This window comes from Lithobates pipiens, unplaced genomic scaffold, assembly GCF_037356315.1.
Source record: "Lithobates pipiens isolate NorthernLeopardFrog02 unplaced genomic scaffold, aLitPip1_a1.2 Scaffold_19, whole genome shotgun sequence".
Lineage (NCBI taxonomy): Eukaryota > Metazoa > Chordata > Amphibia > Anura > Ranidae > Lithobates > Lithobates pipiens.
In genome coordinates, this window is record NW_027507764.1 from 237,256,040 (window position 1) to 237,272,077 (window position 16,038).

General features: G+C 41.7%; 1 protein-coding gene across 9 annotated transcripts in view; it reads right to left on the reverse strand.

The window, feature by feature from the left end:
- Window positions 1–4,389: 4,389 nt before the first annotated feature.
- Window positions 4,390–16,038, reverse strand: part of STX17 (syntaxin 17) — a 176,563-nt gene continuing 164,914 nt past the window's right edge. For 7 of the 9 annotated variants that reach the window (XM_077491803.1, XM_077491806.1, XM_077491805.1 and 4 more), the window contains 2 exons: window positions 13,951–14,037; window positions 4,390–4,909 (listed from right to left, as the gene is read on the reverse strand). In XM_077491803.1, coding sequence (XP_077347929.1) covers window positions 4,673–4,909; window positions 13,951–14,037 — 324 coding nt within the window. In that variant the 3' untranslated portion in view covers window positions 4,390–4,672. The remainder of the gene's footprint in view (window positions 4,910–13,950; window positions 14,038–16,038) is intronic. The other 2 variants (XM_077491812.1, XM_077491811.1) reach the window with 2 other exon arrangements.

Genomic DNA, 16,038 nt, shown 5'->3' on the forward strand with positions numbered 1-16,038 from the left:
ACTGGATTACTAGTGCCTATATATTGAACTAAGGGTGGAAAAACTTGGTGTCGAAATTAGTCAATAGACTATACTCCATCATTTGGTGGAGATACATAATTTACTGTATGTTCACATTTAAATATACAGAATGGAATATCAGCTGATACTATTAATAGTTTGGGTAATCTTAACCTTACTCACAGTATAATAAAATATACTGGGGGTTATTTATTGTTTGTTAATGTAGTTATTTAAGATATGTAGAAGGGAGGAAGAAGGGATAGGGGTTGCTGTCTCATGTGGATAACAATTATTAGTTACACTTATTAGTAAATGTTTTGTTGGAATTATCATTTTTGACACATGATATATTTAAGATCTGCTAATTGTTGTTTTTTTTTTCTATTTCTTTTAAAAAGAATGGTTAGTTGTGAATATTTCTTAATGTTGTACCATTCAGAAAATGGAAATAAAATATAATAATAAAAAAAAACTTGCATCTCAGAAAATACTCCATGAGAGGAATCTTCGCCTTTCTGCAAATGAGTCAGCATTTGATCCTGAGTACCATCAAAGAGTAATTTTTGGCACTTGTAAACTAGCTTCCCACTCCTTTTTGGTGTCTTTAATCTTTACAAGGTGGCCTTGTATCTTTATATGTGAATCCATGGAATCAAAATCATTTCCAGGCTTACACAGGGAAAATGTAGTCTTGGGGCATAGAGCCTCCTTTCCTCTTAAGGTAGTTTAGGCCTTTCACCTTAACCAGGGTATTGTTCTTCTGTCCCTCTGTTCTCCAGCTCATCAGGAGATCTTCAATTGTCTGGATCTAATCTATGCTTTATGTATGTCTATCTCACAGCCACTGCTTCCATTAGAGATACTAATTCTCTCTTTATCATTGCTGACGGTCTCCATAAAGGGAAACAAGCTTCCTGTTTCAACAATTCTCAATGGCTCGGACAGACCATCATTTAGGCTTACACTTTTAAGTTTTGTGTTCCACCCCTTCCTGTCAAAACTCACTAAATCTGTGAGGGCTTCCTGGACTTTTCCACACCAGGCTCATCTGATGCCAGCTGCAGGCGCAAGGTCCTTCGGGTAGACCCCAGTTCTGTTTTTTTTTTCTTGTTGGCCTGTTAGTGTTTTGTTGCCCATCCCTCAGTTGAACTGCTTTTGTTCCCTTAACCACTTACAGACCGGACCATTTTGCTGGTCAAAGACCGGACCACTTTTTGTGATTCGGCACTGCGTCGATTTAACTGACAATTGCGCGGTCATGCGACGTGGCTCCCAAACAAAATTGACGTCCTTTTTTTCCCACAAATAGAGCTTGCTTTTGGTGGTATTTGATCACCTTTGCGGTTTTTATTTTTTGCGCTATAAACAAAAATAGAGCGACAATTTTGAAAAAAACGCATTATTTTTTACTTTTTGTTATAATATCCCCCAAAAATATATAAAAAAACATTTTTTCCCCTCAGTTTAGGCCGATACGTATTCTTCTACATATTTTTGGTAAAAAAAAAAATCGCAATAAGCGATTATTGATTGGTTTGTGCAAAAGTTATAGCGTTTACAAAATAGGGATAGCTTTATGGCATTTTTATTAATCATTTTTTATTATTATTTTTTTTACTAGTAATGGTGGCGATCAGCGATTTTTATTGTGACTGCGACATTGTGGCGGACACATCGGACATTTTTGACACATTTTTGGGACCATTGTCATTTATACAATAATCACTGCTATATAAATGTAGTGATTCTTGTGTAAATGACACTGGCAGTGAAGGGGTTAAGTGTTCCTAGGGGTGTGTTACTAACTGTGGGGGGGTTGGGCCTTCATTTAGTGAACACTGATCTCTGCTCCAATCATATGGAGCAGAGATCAGTGTCACTAGTTGCTAGGCAGAATGGAGAAATGCTGTTTACACGGCATTTCCTCCATTCAGCCGTCCCGTGAGACGATCGCGAGTATGCCCACGGCGATCGAGTCCGCGGGACCCGCGACCGGACTCACGGGGGTCCCGACCGGCATGCGAGCGCGCCGCCTGCGGCACGCTCGCGATGGCAGGGCGGCATTGAAGATTGGATGTACCTGTACGCCAATATGCCTGCCCGTGCCATTCTGCCGACGTACATCGGCGTGCGCTGGTCGGGAACCGGTTAATGAATAGCACAGAAAATGGCAATTTTGTATATAGCATAAAATCTATTTCTGGTACTGCTTTTCCACCAAACGCAGGTATGCTGATAATAGGAGGGGTAATATTAGACTGGCCCCTGTTTTTGTTAGTACTGTCCAAATCCTCCTGTAGGCAGCAATATATTTCTGTCTCTCTCGATCCCATTTTGGGGTCACACATACTTTAAGACCAAATGTTAACCTTGTATCTCTTGGTTAAAGGAAATTTGTCATGATAGAAAAATTTAGGCCACCTTTTAAAACTACCTTGAAAAATAATAGTTGGCTTTTATGTTTATTTTCTGGCTTCAGTACTTTAAAGCAGAGTTCCACCCAGAAAACATTTTTACATATTCACAGTCCTTTTATAATATTTATAAACATTTGGGGAAAACATTTTTTACTCACCAGAGTACCCAGTGGGTCCTAATCTGCCACTTCCGGGTCCGCGGCGGCAGATGGCGGCGGCAGCACCCGAGTGTCGATCTAGAGATCGGCTTCGGGTGCCGACATCGCGAGCGCGCTGGACAAGTAAGTGTCACCATTTTAAAAGTCAGCAGCTGCAGTATTTGTAGCTGCTGACTTTAAAAAAAAAAAAAAAAAAAAAACGCGGAGTCCCGGCGGACTCCCGCTTTAAGGCAGGTCACATCTATGTTGCCATAACAATGGGATGGGACCTTCCTCCGTTGCCACCTGTTGTTATGGCAACTTTTTAAACAATCGGCGCTACGGCCGTCGGTGCATTGTGCATGCGTGAAATCGAGAGGTTCATTCTTATTACCCAGCATGCACTTCTCCATCGCAAATCCAGGAAGAGATTGCGATTGGTCTTCACATGCCCACAATCATCATGGCAACAGCCAGAAGAGTATTTTCTAAATAGTAAGTATAAAAAATATATAAAATTAAGATCCACTAGCAAACATATATAAAGTTTATTGGGGTTATTAATGCATTATGATTGGATGCCAGAAAAAAAAAATTCTGTGTCCGGAACTCCGCTTTAAATCACACAAGTATGCAACCAAGTATCCACAAGGGCAGCAAAGGTTCTTAGAAAGTTTTAAACATGGATGCTGATTTAGAATAAGAATTTATTTTACATTTACATGACACCACATTACATATATATTTACAAAATTTATTTTACATTTTGTGCAAAGAAAAGGTCATTACTAAAAGGTAATCAAAAATGCATGAAGCCAATTTTCCTTAATATAAATACCATATTCCTAAACCATTTCCCAAGGTCAATAGTTTTTAAATTGTGTGTGTGTTAGCTGTTTATAATAATCACAATAGTAATATTGTGTGTATAGAAAGCTGAAAAACATTCAAATGATATTATATATATTATATTATTGTTCTTAAATGTGGTGTCTGCATTTCTTTATTTAGCCCTTTTCCCCTTATTTTCACCCTGTTTTCACCTTGTTATCCTGCCAGCAAGTCATTTTTCAACTTCCTTTAACTGGCCAAGTTGACCAGCAAAAGTGGCAGTTAGAGGGTGGAGATAAATTATTTAATTTTGACAAGGGTGCTTACAATGGTCAGCTTTTATTAATGAATATAAATCCCTCAAAAGTAGATACACTGTTGCTCTATTTAAACAGTCTTAGCTGGAGGTTGGCTTTAATTTGTCGGTCAATCAATCTAAATCTGCTAGTGTAACACTTCCTACATTGACAATGCTGATGTCCATTGGTGTCTCTGTTGGTCTTCCATCCAGAGTGGAGACACCCTGGGACAAGAAGAGTGTTACTGGCAGGATCACCAGGTAAAAATCAAGTTAAAGATAGTCTGAAAAAAAAAAAAAAACAATGCAGCCACCTCATTTGCGAGTTGCTAAGCTGCAATATATTACATTTTTGTTTTCAGCTTTAGTACTGCTTTAAGACATCTGCAATAAAGGAAAAACAGGGATGTCTGCAGACTACACTATATTCTCCACGCACACATTCAATAAAATGTCTGTTCAGTAATGCTGGGTGCTGTTATGACCACAGGCTGGAAACCGTAGACAAAGTGAAGAAATGTCATCAGCACACCAAGGATTTCTCAAAAGGGTCCAAAGCTTTACGTTCGTGGTCACATGGTAAACCTACAGCAACGTTTTGGAGCCACTTAGGGCCCCTTTGTCAGGCAAGTGACAAAGACTGACAATGGGGCCCTGTGTGGCTCCAAAATGCTGTTGTGTGTTTACCATGTGACCACGAACGTAAAGCTTTGGACCCTTTTGAGGAATCCTTGGTGTGCTGATGACATTTCTTCACTTTGACAAGAATCACTGTAATTTAACAAGCTACAGTGAGAAGAAACTAGAAATTGGTTACAGTAACAACTCAGATTTTTCTTTGTTGCATTAATTACACCCTGGGCATTACACAATTTGCTTTGGGTGTACTTACACTGTACTTGAATAGTGGCCTCAAATGGTCTCAACATTTTTCAACTTTATTCTACCAATAAAAGGCATCCTTAAAAATCACTGAAATAAGTCCTTCAGGTGGCTTTTTCTTCTTCTTTGACAGAAACTTTTGTATCGCAAACGTCTTCCTTTTCAACGTTTTCCTTTTTTCTTTGTAACATTTTTCCACCTGTGAAGCCCAGAAAGCCTCCGCCAATTGCAGCTGCAACACCTGCTACTTTAAATCCTGCCAGCAAGCCAATCGGACCTCCAACTATACCACCAATGAGAGCGCCTGCTGCAGGAAGCACGGCCAGCTTGTATTTTAGTGCCTAAAAGTGAATAAAATATATTTACATAAACTCCTAAGCATACAACACACATCATAAGTGACAATTTACTCATTTTCTTTCTTGCCCATTAGAGCTGTGGGAAGGCATAAACCTCTGACTTATGCTGCTGCATACAGGGATAAACGGACACTGGTAAGCAAAAAAAGACAGGTTATCCCAGGGCTGGCCTACATTTCTACCAGAATGCCTTTGTTTTTGGCTAGTGTCCTATGAGAATGGACACCTTTTCTCAGCTTTACCGATTTAAGTCTTAATCTAATTTGTTCTTTAAATCAAGATTAATTTCTGTGTAGCTGCAGTAAGTCCCTTTGCATTGGCACAGCTAGCTGGCACAGCTGTCCTCAGTCCGAATGATGGCTACAGGGCTACAGTACGTCCTCCCAGAATTCTGCTCGCACGCACTCGAGAGCATCCGTGACCGCCGGGTCCTAAGGCCGGGTCACGGATCACGATAAACAGCCACTCATCGCGGCCGTTTACCACGTGATCGCTCTGTCAAATGATGGAGCGATCACTTGTAATGTAACTTGTTCCTCCCTCCCCTCTCTGTACCGATCGGTACAGTGGAGGGGAGAGATCGGTGTCAGCAGCGATGTGGGCTTGATCTGCAGTGCCCACAGCGCTGCTCACTGACAATTAACCCAGCAATTCCCTGCCAATATCCTGCAATACCCAGCAATGCCCTGCCAATACTCTGCAATGCCTTGCCAATACTCTGCAATACCCTGCCAATACTCTGGAATACCCAGCAATGCCCTGCCAATACCCTGCAATACCCAGGAATACTCAGCCATACCCAGGAATACTCAGCAATACCCAGGAATACTCAGCAATACCCAGGAATACTCAGCAATACCCAGCCATAGTTGGTGATACCCTGCAATACCCAGCCATAGTTGGTGATACCCTGCAATACCCAGCCATACCCGGTGATACTCTGCAATACCCAGCCATACTCAGCCATGCTCAGCCATACTCTGTGATACCCTGCAATACCCAGCCAGTCTCACACATGTTGTATCGCCGTACTCAGGAGGAGTAGGAGAATCAATTTTGGGGTGTCATTTTTGGTATGTACATGCTACGTGTTAGAAATATTGTATAAATGGACAACTTTGTGTTAATAAAAATGCATTTTAACCACTTCCCGCCCGCCGGCCATCATATGATGTCCTTGACTTTGTGCGGGGATATCTGAATGATGCCTGTAGCTACAGGCATCATTCAGATATCAGCTTTTTCAGCCGGCGATTCCCTACAGCATAAGAATGATCATAAGCATACGTTACCTAAAGCGATTCCAATACACACTCTCTCAACAAGCTCATAGCACTCTAAGCAATAATGAATGCATAGAGCAATGATGGCGAACCTTGGCACCCCAGATGTTTTGGAACTACATTTCCCATGATGCTAAACTACACTGCAGAGTGCATGGGCATCATGGGAAATGTAGTTCCAAAACATCTGGGGTGCCAAGGTTCGCCATCACTGGCATAGAGGGACTGAGGAGGGCGGGGCCGAGATCCAGGGCCAGTTAGGAGGCACCTGCCCCCCCTGACTCGACCTAACCCATCCTCTTACACTCCAGCCAACCCCACACTATAGCCATCTCTACAATCCTTTCCACTCCTTTCCCCCCAAACCCTAAACAAATCCAACTCCAACCCTTACACCTACCTGTCTCCGAGAACCCCCCCACCCCCCACCTTATCCCTCAACACACAACCAACAGACTTCACCAAGACAACCAGCAGGACTGGTTGTCTCAACTCATATATGAATCACAAGATACACACTCAAATGATCTGAGTAAGGCCAGATACATATGAATCTTGAAAAATTTGATTTTGCAAAGAATTGTGGCAAAAAATGACAACTTCAAAAAACTAATCATGCCTCTTACTAAATACCTTGGAATGTCTTCTTTCCAAAAAGGGGTCATTTGGGGGTATTTGTACTTTTCTGGCATGTTAGGGTCTCAAGAAATGAGATAGGCTGTCAGTACTTCAGGTGTGATCAATTTTCAGATATTGGCACCATAGCTTGTGGACTTTATAACTTTCACAAAGACCAAATAATATCCACCAATTTGTACTTATTTTTACTAAAGATATGTAGTAGTATAAATTTTGGCCAAAATTTATGAAGAAAAATTACTAATCTGCTAAATTTTATAACAAACGAAGACAAATTATTATTTTTTTTTTACTGAACTTTCGGTCTTTTTTCTTTTATAGCACAAAATAAAAACCCAGCAGTGATTAAATACCACCAAAAGAAAGCTCTATTTGTGTGAAAAAAAGGACAAAAAATCCATATGGGTACAGTGTTGCATGACTGAGTAATTGTCATTCAAAATGTGAGAGCACCGAAAGTTTAAGTGCCCAGTGGTCAAGTGGTTAAAGGAGTTAATGCTGTGGGACTATATGCTGATGTCATTCTGCTGAGTGGAGTATTGCATATGCACATTGCCTCTTTCCTTCCTTCCTTTCTTCTGCTCCTGCTACGAACCACATCGGACTTCAATCCCAGCTCTGTTAATATTGCCCATCTGCAATGATTCTTGGTCTTCTCTGCCTGCTGGACTTTTCAGCTCTATTTGACAACTACCAACTGCCCAGATTCAGTGGGTACTTAAAGCCTAGCCTCTTCAGCCTGTTCTTAGATTACCACATTTGGGGCTGCAACATGTTCTGATTCTAAACATGGGGCAGGTTTTGTTAAGCCCCATACACACTATCAGTTTTTCTGCTGACTTTTTCCTTCAGATTTACCAAAACCATATAATATGAGGTCAAACCTTAGGAGTTTCCATTTGGTAAATCTTAAGGAAAAACTCAGCAGAAAAACTGATAGTGTGTATGGGTCTTTAGTGATGATGTACATAGAATGGAGTCAGGTTACTTGTTAGTACTGGAGTCTATCCCCTCCTCACAGTCCTCTGACGCTGTACTCTATTGGGTGTTGCTGGACCTGCTACCCTCTAGGACAGGGGTCTCAAACTGGTGGCCCTCCAGCTGTTGCAAAACTACAAGTCCCATGAGGCATTGTAGGGCTAACAATTACAAGCATGACTCCCACAGGCAGAGGCATGATGGGACTTATAGTTTTGTAACAGCACTTTGAGACCCCTGCTCTAGGAGGAGGTTTTCTTTTCTACAGTCACATTTGACTTTATGCCAGAAATTGCCCAGCTTATCTCTTACCCTGACCAAAGAGGCCACAAATGCACTATTCTGCAGTCCTCTGCAGTCATAGTGACTCATCTACCTGTGGACAGCGGCTTCCAAGCCTTCAACAGTGCACACTTGGGGGAGTACAACTGGGAGAATCAATGGTGGAGAAGGATCTTAGGGTTTTGGTAGATCATAAGCTCAATAATAGCATGCAATGCCAAGCTGCAGTTTCCAAACCAAGCAAAATACTTTCTTGCATTAAGAGAGGTATGAACTCCAGAGACAGATATTTTGCCCCTGTTCAAATCATTAGTAAGACCTCAACATACCTCGACATACTAATTTGTTGTGGTCGTTCAGGTGCTTATCTAATAGTTCCTTGAAACTATCACCTGTGGAAGGGAATTCCACATCCTTGCCGCTCTTACAGTAAAGAACCCTCTACGTAGTTTAAGGTTAAACCTCTTTTCTTCTAATTTTAATGAGTGGCCACGAGTCTTGTTAAACTCCCTTTTGAGAAAAAGTTTTATCCCTATTGTGGGTTCACCAGTATGGTATTTGTATATTGAAACCAGTATGGTATTTGTATATTGAAATCATATCCCCTCTCAAGCGTCTTTTCTCCAGAGAGAATAAGTTCAGTGCTCGCAACCTTTCCTCATAACTAATATCCTCCATACCCTTTATCAGCTTTGTTGCCCTTCTTTGTACTCGCTCCATTTCCAGTACATCCTTCCTGAGGACTGGTGCCCAGAACTGGACAGCATATTCCAGGTGCAGCCGGACCAGAGTCTTGTAGAGCGGGAGAATTAGCACTTTATCTCTAGAGTTGATCCCCTTTTTAATGCATGCCAATATTCTGTTTGCTTTGTTAGCAGTAGATTGGCATTGCTTGCCATTGCTGAGCCTATCATCTACTAGGACCCACAGGTCCTTTTCCATCCTAGATTCCCCCAGAGGTTCTTCCCCCAGTGTATAGATTGCATTCACATTTTTGCCACCCAAATGCATTATTTTAAATTTTTCTACATTGAACCTCATTTGCCATGTAGTTGCCCACCCCATTAATTTGTTCACATCTTTTTGCAAGGTTTCCACATCCTGCAGAGAAGTTATTGCCCTGCTTAGCTTAGTATCATCCGCAAATACAGAGATTGAACTGTTTACCCCATCCTCCAGGTCATTTATGAACAAATTAAATAGGATTGGTCCCAGCACAGAACCCTGGGGGAACCCACTATCCACCCCTGACCATTAAACGTACTCCCCCATTTATCACCACCCTCTGAACTCTACCTTGTAGCCAGTTTTCAATCCATGTACTCACCTTATGGCCAATGCCAAGGAACCTTATTTTGTACAGTAAACGTTTACAGGGAACTGTATGAAATGCTTTTGCAAAATCCAGATACACCACAACTACGGGCCTTCCTTTATCTAGCTGGCAACTCACCTCCTCATAGAAGGTTAGTAGATTGGTTGGGCAAGAACGATTCTTCATGAATCCATGCCGATTACTGCTAATGATACCATTCTCATTACTAAAATATTGTATTTAGTCCCTTATCATCCCCTCCAAGAGTTTACATATTATTGATGTTAGGCTAACTGGTCTGTAATTCCCAGGGATGTATTTGGGGCCCTTTTAAATATTGGTGCTACATTGGCTTTTCTCCAATCAGCTGGTACCATTCCAGTCAGTAGACTGTCAGTAAAAATTAGGAACAATGGTCTGGCAATTACTCGACTGAGTTCCCCAAATACCCTCGGGTGCAAGCCATCTGGTCACGGTGATTTATTAATGTTAAATTTCCCAAGTCTAATTTTAATACTGTCCTCTGTTAACCATGGAGGTGCTTCCTGTGATGTGTCTTGAGGATAAACACTGCAGTTTTGGTTACTGAAGCCCCCCTGATTCCCTTGTGAAGACTGAGAAGAATAAATTCAATACCTTCGCCATCTCCCCATCCTTTGTAACCAGATGTCCTTCCTCATTCTTTATGGGGCCAATATGGTCTTTTTTACTATTTACATACTTAAAGAATTTCCTGGAATTTTTTTTGCTCTCCTCCGCTATGTGTCTCTCATGTTCTATAATTTCTTGTTGCATTCTTTAAAAAGTGTGAATGCTGATGATGATCCCTCAACTTTGTATTTTTTTAAAGCCTTCTTCATTTATTACCCAAGGGGATGCATTTGCTAATGCCCTTATTTAATATGTTCTTAAAGCAAACCCATCTCTCCTCCACGTTTTTTTCCTAATTTATGCCTTCAAGTAAGGTTCGTAGTTTAGGAAAGTTGGCTCTTTTGAAATTCATTGTCTTTGTATTCCCCTTATGTTTCCTATTTGTGTGATTTATACAGAAGCCAATTGACCCGTGGTCGCTGTTTCCTAAATTGCCCCGTATTTTCACATCCGTGATCAGGTCTGTATTGTTGGTAATCAGTAGATCCAATAACGCTTTATTTCTAGTTGGTGCATCTACCATCTGACCCATAAAATTGTCCTGCAAGACATTTAGGAACTGGCAAGCCTTAGATGAATGCGTGGTTCCCTCTGCTCAGTCTATGTCTGGATAATTAACCACTACAATACAGGGCACTTTCACCCCCTTCCTTCCCAGCCCAATTTTCAGCTTTCAGCGCTCTAGCGCTTTCAGTGACAATTGCGCGGTCATGCTACACTGTACCCAAATGAAATTGTTATCATTTTGTTCGCACAAATAGAGCTTTATTTTGGTGTTATTTATTCACGACTCCGTGTTTTTTTTTTTTGCGATATAAGCGCAAAAATAGCGGAAATTTGGAAAAAAAACAATATTTTCTTTTTTCTATTTGAAAAGAAATCCAATAAAATCAAATTTTGTCATAAATTTAAGCCAAAATGTATTCTGCTACATGTTTTTGGTAAAAAAAATTCCGTTAAGTGTATAATAATTGGTTTGTGTGATCACGGACATATGTACGCAAATGATCATGTACATATGTGTGCAGGTGATCACGTACATATGTGTGCAGATAATCATTGGGACATGTGATTTTAGTGGGACATATGTGGGGGACATGTTTTTATTATTAGGGACATGTGTTTTTATTATTTGGGGACATGTATGTTTTGGGGACATGTGTGTTTTGGGCACATATGTGGGGACTGTGTTTGTACTGTGTGGTGTGTTGTGTGTTTACACTACACTGATGATCAGTGAGTAAAAAGCTGTAAAAAGCAGCCCATACTCACTGATCATTAGCCGGCTGCAGCGTTCTGCTCTCCTCTCCTCAGCGGTGACTTCCGTGTGAGGAGAGGAGAGCCGATTGCCTAGCAACCGGCTGTTTGTTTACATCACATGACGGCCGTGATTGGACACGGCCGTCATGTGATCAGGAGGGCCAATCACAGAGCCCTCCTGCCGATCTGAGATGTGCCGTGTCCGGGTGACACGAGCACATCGGGATCACGCCGCTGCGCGAGCGCGCGATCCCGCTACTCCTGAAGGACGTTCCTGAACGGCCTATCAGGAGTAGACGGCTCCCACCCGGCCGTATATATGCATTGGCCGGGTGGGAAGTGGTTAAAATCCCCCATTATGATAACACTTCCCATCCTTGCTGCTAATCTTCCTCCCTCAGATTAAGAGGCCTATAGCATACTCCCAGTATTATTTTACCCTTAGCTTCATCCCTTTGGAGCTCTACCCATAAGCATTCCACCTCCTCCCTAGCACCCTTAGTGATGTCATCTCTCACATTCACTTGTACATTATTCTTGATATATAGGCATACCCCTCCCCCTTTTTACCCTCTCTATCCTTGTGATAAAGGGTATACCCTTGAATGTTTGGCAGCCAATCATGAGAGCTGTTGAACCAGGTCTCTGAAATTCCCACAAAATCCAAATCCTCCTCGTACAATAGTATCTATGGTTCACCCATCTTGTCCGCCAGGCTCCTGGCATCGGTGAACATGCCATGTAGTGTAGACTGGTTGCATATTATCCTCTTATTGGGTGTTCCGAGATTGCAACTAGGACTTGCTACTACACTTATCTTGGGTTTATGTGCTTTGGTCAACCTACCACTAATGCCCCCAATACTACCCTCTGGAATATGTTCCATGCTTAATATCTCTACCTCTGCACCCTCCCCCCCATCGCCTAGTTTAAAAACCCCTCTAACTTTTCGGTTATCTTCATTCCTAGCTGATCTGCAACCTCCTCATTTAGGTGCAGTCTGTCCCTTCTATAGTACTGGTTATCGACTGAGAAGTCTGCCCAGTCCTTCAGGAACCCAAACCCCTCCTTACTACACCAGCTCTTCAGCCACTTGTTTACTTCCCTAATCTTCCTCTGCCTTTCTGGTGTGGCTCGATGTACTGGTAGTATTCTTGAGAATACTACCTTGGAGGTCCTTTCCCTCTAAGTCCCTAAAAATTGTTCTTTAGGACACTCCATCTACCTCTGACTTTGTCGTTGATGCCAACGTGCACCATGACAGCTGGGTCTTCCCCAGCCCCTCCCAGTAATCTGTCCACCAGAACTGTGATGTGCCGAACCCAAGCGCCTGGCAGACAACATACTGTTCAACGCTTCAGGTCTTTGTTACAGATTGGCCTCTCTGTCCTAAGAATTGAGTCCCCTACCACCAGAATCTGTCTTTTCTTTCCCTTCACTCCCCCCCCCCCCCTCACTGGAGGAGTTCTTCCCCCGGCTGCTAGGAGAGTCCCTTAGCTCCAGCAGTGCTGGTCCCTGACTGGGATCACCAATGTCACTCAATGGAGCGTACTTATTGGGATGCTCCAACCCTGGATCGGCCTCCCTGGCTCTTGCCCCTCTACCCTTCCTGACTGTCACCCATCTACTCTTTGCTAGTGCCTGCACCTCTTTGTCTCCACCCACCTCTGTGCAGGCCCCTGCCAACACCTGCCGTGTACGACCCTGGCTCACCTTTAGTATGGAGGGACTTGTCAGTGCTGACAGTTGCGTCCCCAGATTCAGAACCTGGGCTTCCAGGGAAACAATGCGCCTACATTTTGCACAGCAGTATTCACCCTCGATTGGATGATCAAGGAACGCATACATGCTGTAAGATGTACAACAAGTTGCCTCTCCACACCCGCTGGGCATCGTACCCATTAAATTTAATGAGGATTTGGGAGTATACCCTGTCCAAATTACCCAACAACTAGCTTCCTGACACTAATACTCAAGACAATACACGGGTACTCGCAGACCTACGTGCACTCGCAGACCTATGGCACCCGCAGACCTCTAGCAGACCAACGTGCACTCGCAGACCTACGTGCACTCGCAGACCTCTCGCAGAACTAAGTGCACTCGCAGACCTAATAGACATAAATTATCTGTACCACCAAGACTTTCAAATTTATGTTTTTTAAAGTAAGCATATACCAGTAGTTGTAATAAATATGTTAAATGTTTCAGTATGTCACAGATTTTATGAAGTGGTCTGTAATCCTGTATTACAAAGCAGTAATGATGAAACATGTACTGTGCATTTATGTCACTGGCTTATAATATAGAGCATCCTAGCCATTCAGCAAAATATCTTAACTCTGAATTTAGTTTAAAAAAAAAAAAAGAATTTAACTTTGTGCCAAGTGCAGGACGTCTGCTTCTTAGTACTTAAAGAATGAATGTGATAGCATATCACAGCAGAGATTGATTTCTTCTGTACTAAGCCCTCCTTCCTACCCATGTGTCATTCCTTTCTTATTTCCTTAATTGCTGTTTCCCTCAGCATTAAAGACGGCAGATCAATTGGGTTAATACAGAAGATTGCTAGTAGGCAGAGTACCATTGATTCAACAGCAGGGGAATATTCCTACCTTCCCCAGGTTCTTGGTTCCCTCTTCAACATTCACAGCAGCAGTGTTGACATGGTCTTCAATGCTGTCAATCTTCTCCTGCTGAGTCTAGATGCAAAGGAATTATGAGTGAGATTTCCTGCAGAGAAGCAGCAGAAAGCCAATACACACTATTTAATTTTTGTAATCAGGGACCCTGCAGCAGCTTTCATCTGCAACACTGTGTAGCCGCACAGCTGTTAATGGCAGCTCACTAATAGCACCTGATAAACAGTGCTGGAAGGAGGAAGAAATTAAAATTAAAGCTTTAACCATTAGACACCCATCTTCTTTTCTGCAGTTGCTTTAACATTTATTTGAATCAACCGACATGTTTTAAAACAAAAGACATATTTTGCTGCTCTTTTAATATACAGTAGAACATTTAATAGTATTGATTGGTAAAATTTGCAATTACAATCTTTTTTTTTATAGAAAAATCTAAACTGAAAGCGCATAGTCAGTGTAGAAGTATGAAAGCATTGCTGGCTTGTTCTTGAAGCTGCATGGCTGGCATTGTCAAACTGTATTCGTTAGCAGGGGTCACCAAGCTCTTAATCATGTGCATATTATTTTCAAATCTGGCATACACATGCTTGTTTCAAGCCAGTGATTTACCAAATGGTAAAGGAAGGATAGGGATGACAACAAAGAAGTACATGCTGTACTTACAAGTACAGCAATTAGCAGTGGAAGTTCCCATAATTTATCCTGATAGATTTGTTTAAAACACAAAACAAAACTAGAAAGCGACCACAGATTTTTAAGGCACCACCCACAGAAACTTGCACAGATATTTGCAATAAATAGATACAGTGTAAAAGTCTACACATCCCTGTTAAAATGTCAGGTTTCTGTGATGTAAAAAAATGAGACAAAGATAAATAATTTCAGGACTTTTTCTTTAACCACTTAAGGACCGAGCCTCTTTTTAAGATTTGTTGTATACAAATTAAAATTATTTTTTTTTGCTAGAAAATTACTTAGAACCCCCAAACATTATATAATATAATATATATATATATATATATATATATATATACACATACACATATATATATACACAGTGCCTTGCGAAAGTATTCGGCCCCCTTGAACTTTTCAACCTTTTGCCACATTTCAGGCTTCAAACATAAAGATACAAAATTTTTATTTTTTGTGAAGAATCACCAACAAGTGGGACACAATTGTGAAGTGGAACGAAATCTATTGGATTTTTGAAACTTTTTTAAACGAATAAAAAAATGAAAAGTGGGGCGTGCAAAATTATTCGGCACCCTTGCGTTAATACTTTGTAGAGCCACCTTTTGCTGCGATTACAGCTGCAAGTCGCTTGGGGTATGTCTCTATCAGTTTTGCACATCGAGAGACTGAAATTCTTGCCCATTCTTCCTTGCAAAACAGCTCGAGCTCAGTGAGGTTGGATGGAGAGCGTTTGTGAACAGCAGTTTTCAGCTCTTTCCACAGATTCTCGATTGGATTCAGGTCTGGACTTTGACTTGGCCATTCTAACACCTGGATATGTTTATTTGTGAACCATTCCTTTGTAGATTTTGCTGTATGTTTGGGATCATTGTCTTGTTGGAAGATAAATCTCCGTCCCAGTTTCAGGTCTTTTGCAGACTCCAACAGGTTTTCATCCAGAATGGTCCTGTATTTGGCTGCATCCATCTTCCCCTCAATTTTAACCATCTTCCCTGTCCCTGCTGAAGAAAAGCAGGCCCAAACCATGATGCTGCCACCACCATGTTTGACAGTGGGGATGGTGTGTTGAGGGTGATGAGCTGTGTTGCTTTTACGCCAAACATATAGTTTTGCATTGTGGGCAAAAAGTTCGATTTTGGTTTCATCTGACCAGAGCACCTTCTTCCACATATTTGGTGCGTCTCCCAGGTGGCTTGTGGCAAACTTTAGATGAGACTTTTTATGGATATCTTTGAGAAATGGCTTTCTTCTTGCCACTCTTCCATAAAGGCCAGATTTGTGCAGTGTGCGACTGATTGTTGTCCTATGGACAGACTCTCCCATCTCAGCTGTAGTTCTCTACAGTTCATCCAGAGTGATCATGGG